Consider the following 19,505-nt stretch of genomic DNA (forward strand, 5'->3'; position numbering starts at 1 on the left):
TGAGTTTTTTTTTATCAAATTGGCACTTTAAGATACATTATTTGATCACATGAACATATTTTAAAAAATTATCACATGTGTGTATTTTCAAAGATTTTCTTTAATCATATGAGTATTTCTTAAAATTTGGACTACTTATAAGTATTTAATAAATCTTCATTGACCATATAAGCCCTTTAGCTAATGTTATATATTCACCTCTATTTACCTCTTATATATTCTTAGAGTAATTGTCTCAAAAGAACTCTAAAGAATCGATGATTATATCTCTCTCAATTCTTTACCTTTTTTCTCTTTTCTCTCTCGGACACTAATAAAAAGTATCGGGTCAGTAGTTAATGAATTCACGCCAGAACTATTCCCAAAAGCAGGATAAAGGGCAAAAACCAGCCGACGTGGAAGAAGAAGTGTTTTATCCATCAAAATTGAGTTTGACAACGTCGTTGGAAGGTGGACGCCAACATATGTTAAGAACTTACCATACGAGTATTTAAAGAAATTACTACGGCATATGTGTTTTTAATAAATTTCTACAATATCTTATATATAGTCGAAATTTTTAGATATACTCATATGATTGAAGGAAATCTTTAAAAATAAACACATGTGGTGATTTTTTTAAAAATGATCATATGATCAAAGAATGTATCTTAAAGTACCAATTTGACAAAAATACTCATAGTTTTATGAAAAAAGAGTTAACGTCAAATTAGGAGGAAGATGGAGAGCGATAAATAATAATTGAGTTGGTGGGGCCTTTTCAATTTTATAAACAAAAAATAAACAAAGTTAATAAAATTGGATGGAAAATGTAACCTATTGGATGGAAAATGTAACCATGGTTAATTTGAGGTCCTTAGTAGATCAAAAAAATTGTTGAGGTCCTTGTTAGAAAAAATTCTCATAGTTTAGGTCCTTATTGGGTAGTTAACTCCATTAGATTTAGTCTCAATCAAGTGAAATTATTTAGAAATTATAAATTAAGAATTTGAGTAAGGTTTTTGGAAATTTTTGGATTCTGATTTACTTGAGTTTCGAGTGCTTTGTTGGGGTAACTTATCGTCGGATTACCCTGCCTCCTGCCGTCGGTGGTCGCTGGTGCGCCTGCCGGAGCCCATCGCAATTCCTGCTGTCATGCTGCTGCAATTCGCGTTGCCGTGCCTGCCGCCTGCCGCTGTCGGATTCTCTTAGCAATTCACTTGTTCACGGTGTTGTTATTCCATCTCTATTCTCTATATTATGATTTGAGAATTCTGATTCTGAATTTCTGGTTTGATTTATTTTATATGTAAATTATAATGCTGCCTAAAAAACATTTATCTGGGAGTGAAAGAAGGAAAAAATTTTTTTGCTGAAAAGTTAATTGAATCACATCAAGGTGTTATTGACAAATTTGTTGTTAGAAACGTAATTCATAAAAATTTAGATCAACCAAATGAAAAATGCCGTTTTTATGATATTTCATTATCATGTATTAGATGATTATGTGAGTTGCTTGAACAATTTTTTTTTCGGTAAATCTATTAGCAAATTTGTATTCGCTTAAACAATGGGTTTATTTCCTCGAACTACTATAAAATGTTTTTATTTTTGTTTTATTGTAAATTGTATTTTTTAAAGGGGCCCAATCTACTGTTTTGCCTAGGGCCCCAAAAAGATCAGGACCGGACATGGAAGGAGGGAGATGGTAAAGGAAACCTCACCTCCAAAAAAACCCTAGTTGGGTTTGATTCCACTGTCTTAAGATCAAACCTTTACCACTAGGCCAAACCTTTCTTGATACTTGGTAATATATATATAAGAATATCATAATTCAGTGACTTGATCGTAATAATATATAATTATATTCCAATATTATTTTAGTATGAACACTAGACCAACTACAAGAGGGGGATGAATTGTATTTGAGGAGAAAAGTTTGAATTAAAATGATGAATTAAAGATTCAAAATAAAGAGAGACAACACACAAAGGTTAACCTACAAGAAAAACTTCCAAGGCTCAACAGGAAGAAAAACCTTGACCCTAAGGGATTTTGACTCAACACTTCTCTTATTAGAATAGGCCAAAAGACTCTCTTTATATTAGAACCTATTTCTGAACCTTTGTATGTTCCACAAGGAACTTGTTTCGTGCTAATCACTCAGTTTCCTCTAAACTGATGACACTCACTTTACTTCACTCGAAGTCTTCTCTTTCTCTCACTTGATTGCAAGGATATTCTGAAACTTTTTACTCACCCAAACTCTAAGGATATTACAATAATATGTATTGTAGGAGAAGAAGAAAATAATAGAAAACTTTCTAAGTAAAATATTCAAATGTGATGATTGAAAGTTGTATCTTTTTCAAGCAATTATTTCTCCTTAAATAGCTGTTACCCTTTGGTTAGTGGTCATAAATAGTGGTAATGGTAATAATGATATTTAGTGTAAATTTATAAAGAAGTTTTCATGTCAATGACCATGGGAATAACTTTATCACAAAAGATAGGTTTTCCTTTACAAATTTACATTACCACCCAATACCACATTCCCAATTGGTAATAGATAGTAATGAGATTTTAGGAAGAAAATGAATATCTTGGGATGAAGTAGCATTACCATAGATAATGATATTGGATTTTTAGTACAAATTTACAAGTGGTGATCATGGGTCGGGCCAATCCTTAAAAAAATTTCACATTGGTCGGGCCGAGCCATAATTCGGGCCAAAATTTTGTGCCTAAAGCCCGCTATATCAGGAAAAAAAATGTGGGTTTTTCGGGCCAAATAAATTAAAAAGTCATTTTTGACTTGCCTAAATCCCGTTCCAAAGCCAAAAAAATTGGGTCGGGCTTGACCGCGTGCCAAAAAATTCTGCCCAAACCTGCTCAAAATTCGGGTCGAACCCAACATTTATTTTTGCAACCTTAACTTTACTAACTCCCAAAATTTCCCCACCACACACTTAACGTTTTCTGTCTATTTTTCCATCCTGGCCCAACATATTGACTTCCCTCAAGCCACCCTGCTGTAACTGTATGATTCTTCCATTACTCCTCCTCAAACCTTGCAGCATAATTATCTCAAATCTCTTTCAATCGTCCAAATTCATGCAACTACATTTACAATTAGGAGAGGAAAAATTCATATATCGACTTTGATATTCAATTTATGATGAAATTTCAAAGATCACATGGACTTATCGAGGAGAGACAAAGAGGAAGAAAAGGGGGAAAACAAACTTTGAAACGGAAAATGGAAAATGGTGGTGAAATTTAAGAAGTTAGTAAAATTAAGGTGCGTGGTAAAATACAAAAAAAAAAAGTATAAAGTGGTTATTTTCAAAGTCGATAATACATAAGGTGGTAGTGACCATGATTATGATAAGACGATGGTAACTTGTTGTTCTAAATAGATCACTTATAGTATTATGACCCCTTTAAAATTCAAGGTGACGCATTATCTAAAAAAGAGTTATTATATTTAACTTATAAAGTGACCCTTTTAAATTACAAAGTGATCCTTTTAGAGAATAAAATGATGTGGTTTTATCATAATTTTATTATATACGTTAAAATAAGCTCACATTAATTAATAAAATTATTTAAAACAACAATTTATAAGTGATTTAAATATGATTTGTTCATTAGCATATTCTGTCGTGTGCTCTTTTCTTCTTATCTTACTTATATCTTATTCTTTAAGAATCATTTTTCGAAGAAAAGTCAAATTTAGGGTAAACATGCTTGATAAGTTTGGTTCAATTCTAACAATTAGTATTGGAAGTCAAGCTAAGAGCAACAACCTTGATAATAAAAACTATCATGTAGTAGTACTACTTATGAATTACACTATGACTTAGTAAACCCTTAATGTCACTTTCGAAAGATTTGCTGAAGCAACCATATCAACTCACGTTTTTTTAATGCCACTATCGTTCCCAAGCCGTCACATTGCCGTTGACCCTCTATATGGGGAGGGAAAAAAAAGCCATTTCCGTTGACCGACTAAAGAAACTTCTTTGGAAGTCAAAATGTTAAACCTACAATGCAAGTTGTAAACTTATGCTTTAAGAAATTACCAACATGATTACTTTTTCTCTAGCAAAAAAGTCTTATGTACGTGCATAAAGAAAAAAGGAGCAAGACAAAATTTACTTATTTAGGTAGTGGTGTACTTATTTGTTCTTACTAATGTTGAGACTTGAGAATGGGTTTTAATTAGTTAAGAAAAAAATTAAATACTTTCTTCGTTTTTTTTTATTGCAACATTTAAATTTTTATATTATCCATATAATACCTTTTTCACCATCTCTTATAATGTTTATTAAGGTAATATATTATCACGTGAGATTTTGTTGAATTCGTGTCGATATATATTTTCTAAATATCAAATTCTTATAATTTAAACAAAAAGATAATTAATTATATTAATAATTAAATTTTGGTATTGACAACTGTGTAAACTCATACTTCATATTGAAATAATAATAATAAAAAAAATCGGATGAAGTACATATCAAAAGTTGTTTGGTCTCGTAAAAGTTTGTATCTCACAATAATCATGAAAAATTAAACCCCTCTAAAAGCACTTTGAGAGTTTGGAATAGAGACTAGAAATTCCTCTTACCTTTTCCTCTTGCTCCCAAAGGTCTAGTTGTGTATAAAATGGGTTGAATTAAATTTGTGGGGGCTTTAAGACGGCCAACCTTAATTAAAAAGTAAAAATGTAGATACGTTTTTAGCAATTATCAACAAATCCCGATAGTTTAGATAAATGTTGTTACTAATTACTCCATCCGTTTCATTTTAATCTATACACTTACACTTTTCACGTATGTCAATGCAAAACTTTGAGGACATATATATTTAGTTTTGTATTTGCAAAAATTATAAAAAGTAACATATTAATAAAATACATGTTATGATGAATCTAACAAGATTAATTCCATATGACTATATTTTCATCCGCGTATAAATCACAAATGATGGTCAAAGTGAAATTTGTAAATAGTGTAAAATGTCAAAGTGTGTAGATTAAAATGAAACAGGAGGGAGTATATATATGTTTAATGAATATGAGCAAACTGATTTAAATAATTCTTGGATATAACTATTAACACCATAATTTATGGTGCATGTAACAACCCACAAACTACATTTTTTTGTAAAAAGAACTTAAATGACATAAAATAAATGACTTAAAATTCATGTCGTAATTTGCATAGTTTAATTACATCATTCTTATTCAAGTATATGTCATTATGCATGATACACAACATAATAAATTATAGTGTAACATGTTAGATACAAGACAAGCTTCAAATTTTATTATCAATTAAATACCTGACATTCTTAGGCCTTATTTATCCAACCCGATTTTTATAAAACTAAAACTATTTTTATTGATCAAAAGTTCTAATTCTTCTATTTTTTTAGTTTATCCATTTTCACCCTTGTTTTCACTAAACAAAAGCAAAAATTATTGTGTAAAATATCATTCGATTTGTCTCAAATTGTATACTTAAAAGATCAATATTTCACAATCTTATAAATTAATAATTAAAAATATTGATATAATTAAAATTTTATATGGGCAAGTGAGAAAGTTAGAAGTGAAGAAAATCATTCGCAAGTTGAAGCATTAATTTTAACGTTTGGGGATATTGTAAGCTAAGTAATCACAAATTCACGATGCAAATAATAGCTTTCCACATAGCCCATTCCTTTGCAGAAGATAAGTATGTCTCCAAATTATTCTTACAGACCATAGGGCGCCAGTAACGCGTATATTTGATGGTTTTGTTTGGCGCTCTTTTTATAAAGGTGGTTAGTTAGTCTCGACTCTTGTATTTAAGACCTTTCACATGAATGCATGTTAATATAATCTTTTCATCAAGAAAATATAGGATTTTCGAAGAAGTATTGTACCAAATTAAGTTATGATTTCTATCTGTAAGAGGTAATAAAGGAAGAAAAAGAGGTACTTCACATCCTAGGTTGTTCATTCCCAGTCTCTCGATGCCTTCCCACGCACAAAACCACATTACCAGTTTACCACCGTGCTTTAGTATCTACAAGACCTAACGGCCACAACACATACACAAGTAATTTGTTTTCCTATAATAATGACTCCCAATTTTTGTCATAATTAAGAGGGACGGAACCAGAAAAATATTTTAAAGGGAACTAAAAATATAATTTGTATTTTTAGAAGGGTCGAATAGAAAAATTAAGCTATTTTATTTTTAAAAAATTTACATTTTCAGTCTAACTTTTAGGAAAATTCAAAAGTTGGCCGGAATCACGACTCCCACCAGTCTCCATGATGTTCCACCACTGATAATTAATGTATATTGATAGTTTTATTATGTGACTAATCACTACTAGTGTCAGCTTGGTTAGCCTCTAGCCTTGGTAACACACCATATTTTCATCAAGACTTTAGCCAACTAACCATAACAACCTCAAACCCATGATATACCTATTGTGAAACGATTAAAGTGTAGCACATATTCTGGTCTATAATGATGTAATATAATGTTTTGTTTCATGTAAATATGTAATAATATAAGCACTCACTATAATATGTAACGTTCTTCCGATTCACATATTAAAAAATGAATAAAGTCATGGAAGTGTATCCTTAGACATGATTAGTTTTAGATGAGAGATGTCGAGTAAAATAAGAAAACTAAAACCACATAATGTGCTAACTTGGGGTAATTTAGTAGTACTATTTTTTTTTTTGACAGGAATTTAGTAGTACTATTGATTTGATAATTAGAGTAAAGAAGAGTGTTATTAACTCATAAACGGCCAAACGGTATTAGAAACAATGTTGAAAGTTAATTATAAGTTTATCCATATATTACAATTTTTAGATTATACTCAAACTTGTTTGTAATCTCATTCGCTCCTTCTATACAAGTATGAAAATTTTGTAACACACGATTTACAATTAGAGTCGAATGACTTGAGAATTGTTATCTATTAATAGCACAAAATCTTATGTGAAAAAAAAAAAGAGAAACATGCATGTGTCTTATAACTTATATATGCTCGTTTTTTTATTAGTATCGTCATCTATATAAAGAATCTCGCACTAAAGACTAGGCTAAAATAATTAGTAAAGTTATAACGAATTTAATTAAGTTCAAACAAGTTCTTCTAAAAAAAAACAAGTTTTAGATTTAATAAGTTTAGATAAGTTTCAAGAAGTTCATATTAGCTCCAATAAGTACTATAACACCTTACAAAATAAACATGAATAAGTTTTGTTAAGTTTAAATAAATTCATATAAATTCCAACAAGTTCAGGAAATATAGGTTCGATCAAAAAAAATAATGTAAAGAGAATGCACTCGTTAATTCTTCCGTTATAGTGTTAATTTAGAATTGTTTATCTATAATGCTTAGAGAAAGTAGGTTAGTTTCAACTCCTTGAATATCAAATTAATTTCATATGAGATGAATGCAATTTTTTTATGAATTCAAGCCATTTTATTTAAGATTTTCTTTTTGATTTTTACCACCTGATAAGTAGGTTGTTTTACGCTTTGCCACCTTTTGTTTTTTTTTTTCAATTTTACTACTTTAAACTTTCCAACTCACTAGAAACTACCACCTAACTCGTGCTCCGGCCAAAAATCCAGCGAGGAAGGGACCACATTTGGGATTAATAAAAAATTCCCCCTTTTTTTTACTCTCTCTTCCCCTTAAACTATTCACATTCTTATCTTCAATTCCCTCCACCAACCTCTCTGTTAGAATCATCAACTCCTATTGATTTTTACAGACATTTTTTTACACTCATCTCCTCCTCTTCACCCAAAAATCCAAAATGCCAAGCTCCCCTTTCTCCTCCTTTATTACGACTTTTGCAGCAAGAGGAATTCCGCAGTTGCTCTTTTGGTGGTTTTGGGAAGAAGACTAACACATTATGTGCCTATTATAATGATGAAGATTAATGCATGAGAACCAAAACGAGCATTATGCTAAAGAACACCATAGATGCCCTAATTTAGGGCCAATGTAGCCAATAAATGATTAAATTCTAAGAACAAGAAATTCCCAAAATTAAAGAAGAACCCTAACCTATTCTATTGGGCTGAGAAATCATACCTTTAATTTTAGCGGAATTTCCAATTTCTCCTTTGATTGAGGCCGAATTTGTCAATAAAAGATAAGCTCCAACTTGATTTAGGCTTCCATTAAAGAAATTTGGGTTTTTAGAGGCATTCAAAATACACAATTGGGGTTCTAATAAAGAGGAAATGAAAAATCGAGGGTAAACAGGAAAAGATAGGGGAATTGAACATAAAACAGTTAGTTGGGCCCTCCTCGTCGGATTCTTTGTCGGAGCTGAGTCAAGGTGGTAATTTTTAACGACTTGGAAAATTTAAGGTGGTAAGATTGGAAAAAAAAAGTGGTAAAACGTAAAAACGGCTATTTATTAGATGGTAAAAATAAAAAAAAAATCCTTTATTTTATCTACACAAATATATTAAATGGCGTGCGTAACAACGTCGATGCGCCACGCGTGGCACCCTCCTCCTGCCACCAGAATTTTGCCACGTGTCTGTTAACCAACAAAGTCAAGTGGTCATCATTTAAAAAATAAACTAGTTATTAGGCCCGGACTACACCCCGGGCAAGGAAAATTTTCATTTATTAAAATTATAATTTAAGATGATAACACTAAATATTATTTGGTCTAGTGGTTAAGACTTTAGTGTATGCTCTTGAGGTCCCGGGATCAAACCTTACACTATGCAATTTCTAATTTTTTTTATTGTTATGGATTACATGGAGTAAAACTCCTTTAGGGAGAGCGCCACGTGGCACCGTTTCTGGTTTAGACACGCCTTTTAATATATTAGTATAGATATGCTAAAGGCTGGGCTCAAACCTCTGACCTTATGTAAGGGTTTTCAAAGAATCACCATCTCATCTAACATCTCTTAGTGATCCATGTTTCCACAAAATTACAAATATGTGTTGTAATTAGTTAATATTATTAAACATATCCCTTATTGCATCCTTAAAAATAAATAAATTTGCATGTTCATTAAAATTAATTATGTATGCATGATACAATTTGAAGAGCAGTGTTGACCACTACAGTACTATCCATAGGGAGTTTTAGTTCATGTAATCTATGTACAATAAAAAAAATTTAGAAATTGCGTAGTATAGGGTTTGATCCCGATACCTCAAGTACATATTCTAAAGTCTTAACCACTAGGCTAAATTATATTTATTGTTATTATCATAAAGTATTATATTAATAAATGAAATTTTTTCTTACCCGGAGAGCCTAATAACTAGCTATACTTCAAAAGGTGTTTTTTTTGTATCTATATAAAGCGAGGCAGATGTTAATATCTGAATAAGTTAGTATGAATTTTGCTCTTTTATTCCATAACTCATTTCTAAAAGCATAGACAAAAATAAAATATAATCCACAATAATTACAATGAGTTAAATGTCTATTGATGATAACTAATTTAATAACTAGTACTTAGGCGTGAGATCGAATCTCATCCATCAAAACTAGATATAGTATACACCAAAAGTTTTGTTCCCATGTTACTCGATGCTCATAAATGGGTTTCCTTTAAAGGCAACGGATTCTCTTCGATCTTCAACAGCTGAAGCACGAGATTGATGAACTTGCACTCTAATTAAGCTGAACCAGAAAGTTTGGTACCCTAATATTTGGTGACTTAATAAGCATCTCTTATAATGTAAAGAATTCCCAAATCATGTATCACGATTGGCTAATTTTGAACCTTTTCTTTCCAGATCCACAAAAGATTTGGTTTTGAATGAACATAATGATTTCGGATGGTCGCTGTGAAAAAGGCCATGTAATTGTCATGGTCAATAATAATTATTAATGAGTCGGGTTTGTATATATTAGCCTGTATCTTGTATATTTGGAATATCCTATCTTTTAGGAATATATCCTTTTAGGAGTTTAGGTTTCCTTGTATTATACGTATATATACTTGTGTGATCATCAATACAAGGTTAAGCCGTTTTCTCCAATATTTCTCTGAGTTTAACATGGTATCAGAGCCTCTCTAACCTAGAGATTATTTTCGATCCTGTTCTTGAATTTCGTTTCTCTTTGTTTCTTCCGCACAAACGAGATTACAGCTTCACAAATTTATTTATTTTTTTTTTTTTTCTTTCTTTCCGGTTTTGTTTACACGCAATCTTGCGTCGGGTTTGGTTTTGTTTCCACGCAATCTTGCGTCGGGTTTGGTTTTGTTTTTGGCCGGCGATCCTTGTCGTTCCACAGTGGTTCCGGTGTCGTGCTGCTACTCCGTGCCCCTGGTCTTTGTTTGTTTGCCGTCTCGTTGGTGTTGTGGAGCGTGAGTTGGTGTGCCCTAGCCTTCTTTCGCTTGTTGTTTTTTTTTCTCTGCCATATTTTCTTTGAGGTGTGATGGGTGACGCAACTCCATCCAAGGGGGACGCTACTCCCTCCAAGTATGAGCCTTTCACAGATTATTATCTTCATCCTAGTGAGGGTTCCCAGTTAGTTATTTGCCCCGTCTTGCTTACCGTGGACAATTATGAAGAGTGGTCCCGATCCATTCGCAATAACCTGCGCTCCAAGAGCAAGCTCGGCTTCGTGGACGGTACTATCTCTAAGCCTGCTGCCACATCTCCGGATTATCGTCAGTGGGGTATTGTTAATTCTACTCTTGTTGCTTGGATTTTTAATACAATTGATTCTAGTATTCGTTCCACTATCATTATTCCTGATGATGCAAAAATATTGTGGGATGACTTGCGGGATCGTTATTCTCTTGGTAACGGTCCCCGCATTCTTGAGATTAAGAATGCTATTGCTGATTGTAAACAACGCGGTCGTTCTGTTGCAATTTATTATGGTGAATTAAATAAACTGCAAAATCTGTTGTCTAGTTACTTGAAATTGCCTGCTTGTACTTGCTCCGCTGCTGCTGAATATGCTAGAATGCATGAAACTGCGATGTTGCATCAGTTTTGTATTGGTTTGGATTCCCAGAAGTTTGGGTCCGTTGTGTCTACGTTGTTGATGAGTGATCCTTTGCCTACTATGAATGCTGCTTATGCTAAAATTATTGCTGATGAGCGTAAGCAGTCTGTGTCTGCGGCTCAGGAGGCCACTTCTGCTACTTCTGTTGGTTTCAGTGCTACTGGTTCTGCTTCTGGTCGGTCTTCGGATCGCCTGGAATGTAGTCACTGTAAACGGGTTGGTCATGATAAAGACCATTGTTATTCGCTTCATGGTTTTCCTGATGGGGGTCGTGGTGGCCGTAGTGGCCGTGGTGGTCGAGGCGGTCGTGGCGGCCGGTCGACTGGTAAAGGCAGGGGTGATTTTGCTGGTTCCGTTGGTAGTACTGCTCGTGGCGCCAATGAGCAAGTTTCTGATTCTGATCGTGGGAGTGTTCCTACGCTTTCTGATACTCAATGGAAGGAGCTACTGGCTGCCTTAAAGGGTTCCAAGTCTGGTTCTGCTTCGGATAACACTAAACTTGGTACGTTTAACTCTATTGAGTGGCTCATTGACACTGGCGCTTCGAATCACATGTCTGGTAACATTGATTTATTTACTTGTTTGTCTGATATTTCTTCGCCTGTTGGTTTGCCTAACGGCAAAAGCACGACTGCCACTAAAGAAGGCCGGGTTATTTTGTCTGATGGTTTAACCCTTGATAATGTTCTTTATGTCCCTGCTCTTCAATGCAATTTATTGTCTGTGTCTCAATTATTAGAAAAACAATCTTATTTTATTATGTTCACTGACAAGCTATGCATTATTCAGGACCGCAATTTGAGGAACCTGATTGGAGCGGGGAGCAGTGTGATGGGGTCTATATTTTTCGTCCTGTTCGTGCTCGGAATCTGCAGGCGCATAGAGTAGTTGTTTCAGATGCTAGTTTGTTGTGGCATCGGCGGCTCGGGCATCCGTCAATGCAAGTTGTTTGTTCTCTTCCGGGTGTTACTAGTAGTCATCATAGTACTTCTGGTTCAAGTTGTTTGTTTGATTGTGACATTTGTTTTATGGGGAAGCAACCCCGAAACTCTTTTCCATTAAGTTCCAATAAAGCATCTGATATTTTTGACTTAATACATTGTGATATTTGGGGTCCGAATAAAATTGCGTCTAGTTGTGATGCACGTTATTTTTTAACCATTGTTGATGATTTTTCTCGTGCTACCTGGGTTTTCTTGATGGTTGGTAAATATGACACTGCTCCATTGATTCGTGAGTTTTGTGCTATGGTTGAGACGCAATTTCACCGCACAGTTAAAGTGGTGCGCAGTGATAATGGACAAGAGTTTCTCGGTTTGGGCTCATTTTTTGCTGCTAAGGGTATTTTACATCAGACGTCGTGTGTTGACACGGCACAACAAAATGGCAGGGTGGAGCGTAAACATCGTCATATTTTGAATGTGGCTCGCGCCTACGGTTTCAAGCCAAGCTTCCTAAGTATTTTTGGGGTGAGTGTGTTCTTTCTGCTGTTTATTTGATTAATAAAACCCCTACACCTCTTCTTAATGGCAAAACTCCGTATGAGTGTTTATTTGGTCAAGCTCCATCGTATGCTAATATCCGTATCTTTGGATGTCTCTGTTATGCTGCAAATCGTCCTCGTGTAAAGGACAAATTTGATTCCCGTTCTCGAAAGTGTATCTTTGTTGGTTATCCCAATGGAAAAAAGGTGGCGTTTATTTGACTTGGAGACGAATGAATTTTTTGTAAGTAGGGAGTTCAATTTTTCGAAGACAAATTCCCATATCTTAACTCGCTTCCGGATGAGAAACGAGCTCTTTGGGAAGCTTATTTTGCTTCTCCACCGGTTTGGGAGGATGCTAATGATGATGATACGCCACCCACCGCGGTCCGCCGCCCACCGCGGTCTCCCGCATCAAACCGCAGCCAGGTCGCGGACTCTACTGCTGCCTCTCCCCTTTACGGCAGCTTCCAGCAGCAACCGCGGCTTCCCCGCGGCACCCAGCCCCAAACCGCGGTCCTACCGCGGCGCCTCCTGCTGCCCCACTTCGTTGCTGCGTGTCCCAGCAGCAACCGCGACCGACCCGCAGCCCGCAGCTCCGAACTGCAGCCCTACCGCGGTCCCTACTGCTGCGTCCCCAGCACGGGTGTGCGACGCAGCCCCAGCTCCTCCGTGCTGCTGTCCGAGGGTCCCTCACCTCCCCTTGGACAGCCCGGTCTTGGTCCTAGTGATACATCGTCGGTTGGTGATGGTGGTAATACTACAGGGTTATCTGAATTGAGGGGGAGTTCATCAACGGGTGATCGTCGTAGTGATCGTGAGAAACGTCCTCCTTCGTGGCATCGTCATTATGTTATCAATACTGTTCTTACGGCAAATATAGACCCCTCTCCATCATCTGTTGCTCCCACTCCTTCTTGTTCTTCAGGTAAACCTTTTCCTATAGCTTGTCATGTTGAATATAATAATTTTTCTATGAGACACAGATGTTTTTTGATGGCGATTACCAAAGGAAAGGAGCCGTCTTCTTTCAAAGAGGCGGTTAAGCATGAGGCCTGGCGTCAGGCGATGCAAGCTGAACTTGATGCTCTTGAGCGTAATGGTACTTGGACCATTGTCGACCTTCCTCCTGGTAAGAAGGCGATTGGTAGTGGCTGGGTTTATAAAATCAAATATACGACCAGTCCACGGTGGAGCGTTTCAAGGCCGGTTGGTTGTCCGTGGCAATCGTCAAGTTGAAGGTGTTGATTATAACGAGACATTTGCTCCGTTGCTAAGATGGGTACGGTACGCCTTTTTCTTGCTGTTGCTGTTTCTTTGAATTGGGAATTGCATCAGATGGATGTTCACAATGCCTTTCTTCATGGTGATTTGGATGAAGAAGTTTATATGCATTTTCCCCCTGGTTATGGTACTCCTTCTCCTGGCAAGGTTTGCAGGCTCCGGAAATCTTTATATGGTTTGAAACAGGCACCCAGACAATGGTTCTCAAAACTGTCTACTGCTCTGCGGAATTTTGGCTTTAAGAATTCCTACGCTGATTACTCTCTGTTCAGCTATGTCCAGGGCAGTGTTTCGTTGCATGTTCTTGTCTACGTCGATGATTTGATTATTGCCGGGTCTTCTCATGACGCCATTCTTCGGTTTAAGACATATCTGTCTCAGTGTTTCTTCATGAAGGATTTGGGTGTGCTTAAGTATTTTTAGGTGTTGAGATTGCTCGTAGTCCGGAGGGTATTTTTCTCTCTCAACGCAAGTACTCGTTGGATATCCTCACTGAGGCTGGCATGTTGGGATGCAAACCGATTGATACTCCGATGGAGCAGCACCATCGTCTCGCTCTTGTTTCAGGGGGCCGTTCGCGTATCCAGATCAATATCGTCGGTTGGTTGGTCGGTTGGTTTACCTCTCTGTCACTCGGCCGGAGTTGAGTTACTCGGTGCATGTTTTGGCTCAATTCTTGAGTGATCCCCAGGTTTCTCACTGGGATGCAGCCCTGCGTGTCTTGCGTTACCTTAAGGGTAGTCCGGGTCAAGGCATTTTGTTACGCCCTATGCCAGATTTACGATTGACTGCTTTTTGTGACAGTGATTGGGCCGCTTGCCCGTTGACTCGGCGCTCTTTGACTGGCTATCTTGTTTTCTTGGGTCGTTCTCCAGTTTCTTGGAAGACTAAGAAACAACCCACCGTCTCTCGCTCTTCCGCTGAGGCCGAGTACCGTTCTATGGCTGTCACCACTTGTGAGTTGAAGTGGTTGAAAGCTCTCCTGTGTTCTCTTGGCATCGATCACTCTAAACCTATGCAGTTGTTTTGTGACAGTCAGTCTGCTCTTCATATCGCCAAGAATCCGGTGTTCCATGATCGTACGAAACATATTGAGGTCGACTGTCATTTTGTTCGGGATGAGTTGTTAAAGGGTAATGTCTCCACCTCCTATGTCTCGACGACTCATCAATTGGCGGATATTCTTACGAAGGCCCTTGGCCGTCAACAGTTTGGTTTTCTCTTACGCAAGTTGGGCATTCGTGATTTACATGCTCCAACTTGAGGGGGAGTATTAATGAGTCGGGTTTGTATATATTAGCCTGTATCTTGTATATTTGGAATATCCTATCTTTTAGGAATATATCCTTTTAGGAGTTTAGGTTTCCTTGTATTATACGTATATATACTTGTGTGATCATCAATACAAGGTTAAGCCGTTTTCTCCAATATTTCTCTGAGTTTAACAATAATCATGTGAAATACATTACGATCCCACCCTCAAAAAAAAAAAAAAAAAAAAACATTAAGATCCCACCCAAGTTCTAATATCATTGAATCATTCTCAAACTTTTCGATGTCATTTTCCCGGGTTCATATTCTTTAGAGTTTTATGAAAACTCTACAAAATAGAGTTGAATCCTAACCATATATTCTGGGGGAATAGGGAGATCTTTTGGAGAGAAAATACAAGCCTTTGATTTCTTAATCAACGACTGGTATTTAACAAAGTCCATCATGTAGAGTTATTTTGAAACTCTAGAAAATCTCAACACCATTCTCCCTTCCTTTTTTAACCTACACTTTATATATGATATGCTTTGTCATAATTTACATAGGATTTTTCTTGCATATGCACATAGCGTATAGGTTTAAATATTTATGTTTAGCTTTATATAACAAAATTGATAAATATGACATAGTTAATTAAATACATTATTCTCACTATGGGAATTAGATATCAATTATGAGAATTAATTAACTATGTTATCTTTATCAATTTTGTTGAGTAAAGCTAAAAACAAATAGGTAAACTTATGCACTAGGTACATAGGCTAGAAAATTTGATTCACATATTTCTGTTTAAGATATTATTAGATTTGTCTAGACATAGATTTTCGAAATATCAATTTTAAAAAAAATTTACTTACACATAATTAAAGATCTTAAAGGCATTTTAAAGGGGGATTGTTAAACATCATCCTGAAATATATAACTTAAAATCGCCTCAAATTTATTTTTATAGACCATTTTGCCTTTTCCCCTTTTCCACACCACCACTACCCCCACCACCACCAACTTACTGCCATTTCACCCTCTCCGCTTTCCACCACCCCACCACCACCACCACCACCACCACCAACCTATTGCCATTTCACCCTCTCCTCTTTTCCACACCACCCACCACCCCCACCACCACCACCACCTACCTTCCCACTGTCTGTGACCTCCACCACCATCACCTAACCTCCTCCACCGCAGCCGCGTAACCCAAAAGCCTTTGAAATTCTTTATGGCGAACGTCCGGCCAGGACGTTCTGACCATGGGGCGAACTTTCTCATCTTCCCTATCAAAGTGAAGGTTTAATTCCTACCCCCACGCATTTGCTTGGAATTTAAGGGGGAGAATGGGGATTGGGTGTATGGCTTGTAACAGGCCTCTAGGTACATAGAGGCCCTGTGTGAGTGCAGCACAAATGATTTCTTCTTACCTAATTAAAAAAACTTCCTCTGTTCCAAAATAAATGTTACATTTCTCTCAAAAAGCTCTCACATGAAGTAAAGAAGTGTTACATCTATTTGAAAATGGATGAAATATAGAGTACTAAGTGTTATTTAAGGAATATGTATAGTAGTAACTTATAGGTCTAGCTATCTATTATTACTTCATTTGTCATAAATTAGTTTTTAAATTCAATGTTTTTCTTAGTATTGAATTGAAACACTGATTTTGTTGAGCCAAATTATAAAACAAAAATAAGCAAAATATAAGCTGAAAAGAACACAATTTTAAAGATCAGCCTAATTGTATTATTAGCCACAATCAAAGTAAATTAATGCTTGATACGCAACTTATTTGCACCGAAAGATTATTCATACGACAAATTGTGGGAGCTACCTAACAAATTTTGGGACAAACACTAAGACAACAAAGAGCAGATTTTTAAAGTAAGGCAAGTTGGGCAACTAATATCTTTTCGAAAAGAAGATTATCTTAAGGAGTTGGGATTTGGGATCCTCCAACCTTTTCATTTTGAGCATGATGATAACCAAGTACATTGAACATAACCAAGCGTGTAATATCATGTTGTGTTATTAATTTTATAGAATATGTTATGTCTTGTAGTACCTGTCCATGCTCAATAAACAAATTTTTTGCTTTATTTAAATTTTCAGTTATGTTTAATATCAAGTTGATTTCTCAACAATAACTTGTTATTTCACAAAAGGAATTACCGATGAGTAATTGATCTTTGCTGATCATTGGAACCAGAGGGAAATTCCCATTAATAGTCGTCTGTTTTAGTTTTTTCCCGCTAATAATCCTCAATTTTTTTTAATTCCATTCGTAATCCTCAATTACTATATAAATATCAAGTGTGACATTATGAATCAAAAAAAGTTAGTTACCGTTAAATATTGAACATTTTCGTTAAAATTAATAGCACACAAGTCAAGGTTTTCTCAATGAAATTTAGAGCACACAAAATGAAGAATTTCGGATACTTTTTTTCAATTCTGACATCAAATTTGGCCCTTAAGAAACAGAATTACCCCCTAAACATTAACCGAATAATTTTTATGACACGTAAACTAATTAAGTCCCACTAATTAGCTAGGCATAAGTTAACATTTTTCTTTTGTTGAATGTCACCTTTGATATTAGGGCAATAAATGAGGACTACCAACGGAATTAAGAAAATTGAGAGTTACCACTTACTAGTGAGAAAAGTAAAAAAAAAAAGGGTTATCAATGGGAATTTCCCAATTTTATATTGTAGAATTTCAACTTTTTCCTTGGGTTCTTCTTTGGGAAGCAGTGATCCATTAATTTCATAGATTTGTATACACTAATATATCAAGTGGCATTTTCATAATAAACCTAAAATAATATATTATTATATTGATTACATATCTTATTGTACTTTCGGTCTCTCATTTGTTGAATTTTTTAATAAAAATGAAAGAAAAATATTAAATTATAGATAATATATTATCTGTCTCCACATTTACTTTAGATTTTCTCAAAAGTTTTTTTCATACGTAGTAAAAAGCTATTACTGCCCTAAATATATTTTAAGACATTAATGTTGATGTTTAATCCAAACGTAGAAACAGAAAAAAAAATCATCATGTTCGAAACAGCTTGTTAGCAGCTCACAAGATGCGATTCTTTAGCATTTGTCATGTGGGCCGGCCTAATGATACTATTAAAAAAAGCCCATAACTAATTGATTTTTTGTAAAAAAAAAAATGTGATTTCTTTTTATTTATTTTTTAAAATTAAGACACGATTTCCTTTTCACGTTAATCTTCAACTACCCCTAACTCAACTAGATTTTGCAATTACTTGTAACCAGAGGCGGAGCTCATCCGGTGCGACGCGTGCAACTTCACAGGCCCCCAAAAATAAGGGCCTCAAAATTATTTCATATGTATTATTAGTTGTATCATATGCTAACATAAAAGGTAGATTAGTTTAGTGGTAAGTAACTAGTAAATGAAAGGGTCCAACATTGCTAAGGTCAAGGGTTCAAATCTATTAGCAAATACTAATATTTTTTTTACTTTTTAAAAAGGGTTATATATATTCACAACTTTTTACATTCCACTTCATGTTTCTCAATTTTCCTCATTTCGTCCTTTCATCTTCATTCACCAATTCTCAAGACAATGCAAACATTAATACTTCACCTTCCAATTTCCATAAAAATTTCTCCAAAATCCATTAATTTTCAATTTATTAATAACGGTTTTTTCACCAAATACCCCCGACAAATCAACAAATTCACAATATACCCTCAATGTTCCATAAATGCACCATATACCCCTAAGTTTTCTAAAACGTTCACCAAATACCCTTTTTCTTAACTGCCGTTATCTCACCGTTAGCGTTATTTACAATATTGCCACCATTAACCCCTAATCTCTAATTCTAACCATTTCCCTTACCCCTAATCTTAAACCTACCCTTACCTTTACGCCAAACCCTTACCTATCCAGCCCACCACCCCTCCACCCCACCCAGCCCCTACCCATCTCCCTCCTCCATCGCCGGTTCTTTCACCGCCTCTACACCCTCTTCGTTCACCGCCGGCCTCCCCCACCCCCTCTTCGTTCTCCGCCGGAATCCCCCACCCCCTCTTCGTTCTTCGCCGGACTCCCCCACCTCCTCTTCGTTCTCCGCCAGAATCCCCCATCCCCTCTTTGTTCTTCGCCGGACTCCCCCACCCCCTCTTCGTTCTCCGCCGGAATCCTCCACCCCCTCTTTGTTTTCCGCCGTAATCCCCCACCCCCTGCTCGAAATCCGACAACCCTGCGCGAAAACGACCACCCTGCACGAGAATCTAACCCACCCTCGCGAAAATCCACCACCTTGCGCGAAAATCCGATAACCTTGCGCGAAAAACCGACCACCTTGCGCAAAATTCTAACCCACCCCCACGAAAATCCCCCACCTTGTGCGAAAATCCGACCACCCTGCGTGAGCAGTTGATGTGATGGTGAACGAAGAGGGGGAGGGGG

At 36.0% G+C, this 19,505-nt stretch overlaps 1 protein-coding gene across 1 annotated transcript; it reads left to right on the forward strand.

The window, feature by feature from the left end:
* The first annotated feature begins 10,435 nt into the window (after window positions 1-10,435).
* Window positions 10,436-15,045, forward strand: LOC109134770 (retrovirus-related Pol polyprotein from transposon RE1). The gene is made up of 6 exons (XM_057393428.1): window positions 10,436-11,681; window positions 11,804-12,483; window positions 13,209-13,425; window positions 13,510-13,655; window positions 13,968-14,194; window positions 14,349-15,045. The coding sequence occupies exons 1-6, from the start codon at window positions 10,436-10,438 to the stop codon at window positions 15,043-15,045; spliced, it is 3,213 nt and encodes a 1,070-aa protein (XP_057249411.1).
* The last annotated feature ends 4,460 nt before the right edge of the window (window positions 15,046-19,505 follow it).

This window comes from Beta vulgaris, chromosome 3, assembly GCF_026745355.1.
Source record: "Beta vulgaris subsp. vulgaris cultivar EL10 chromosome 3, EL10.2, whole genome shotgun sequence".
Taxonomy (NCBI): domain Eukaryota; kingdom Viridiplantae; phylum Streptophyta; class Magnoliopsida; order Caryophyllales; family Amaranthaceae; genus Beta; species Beta vulgaris.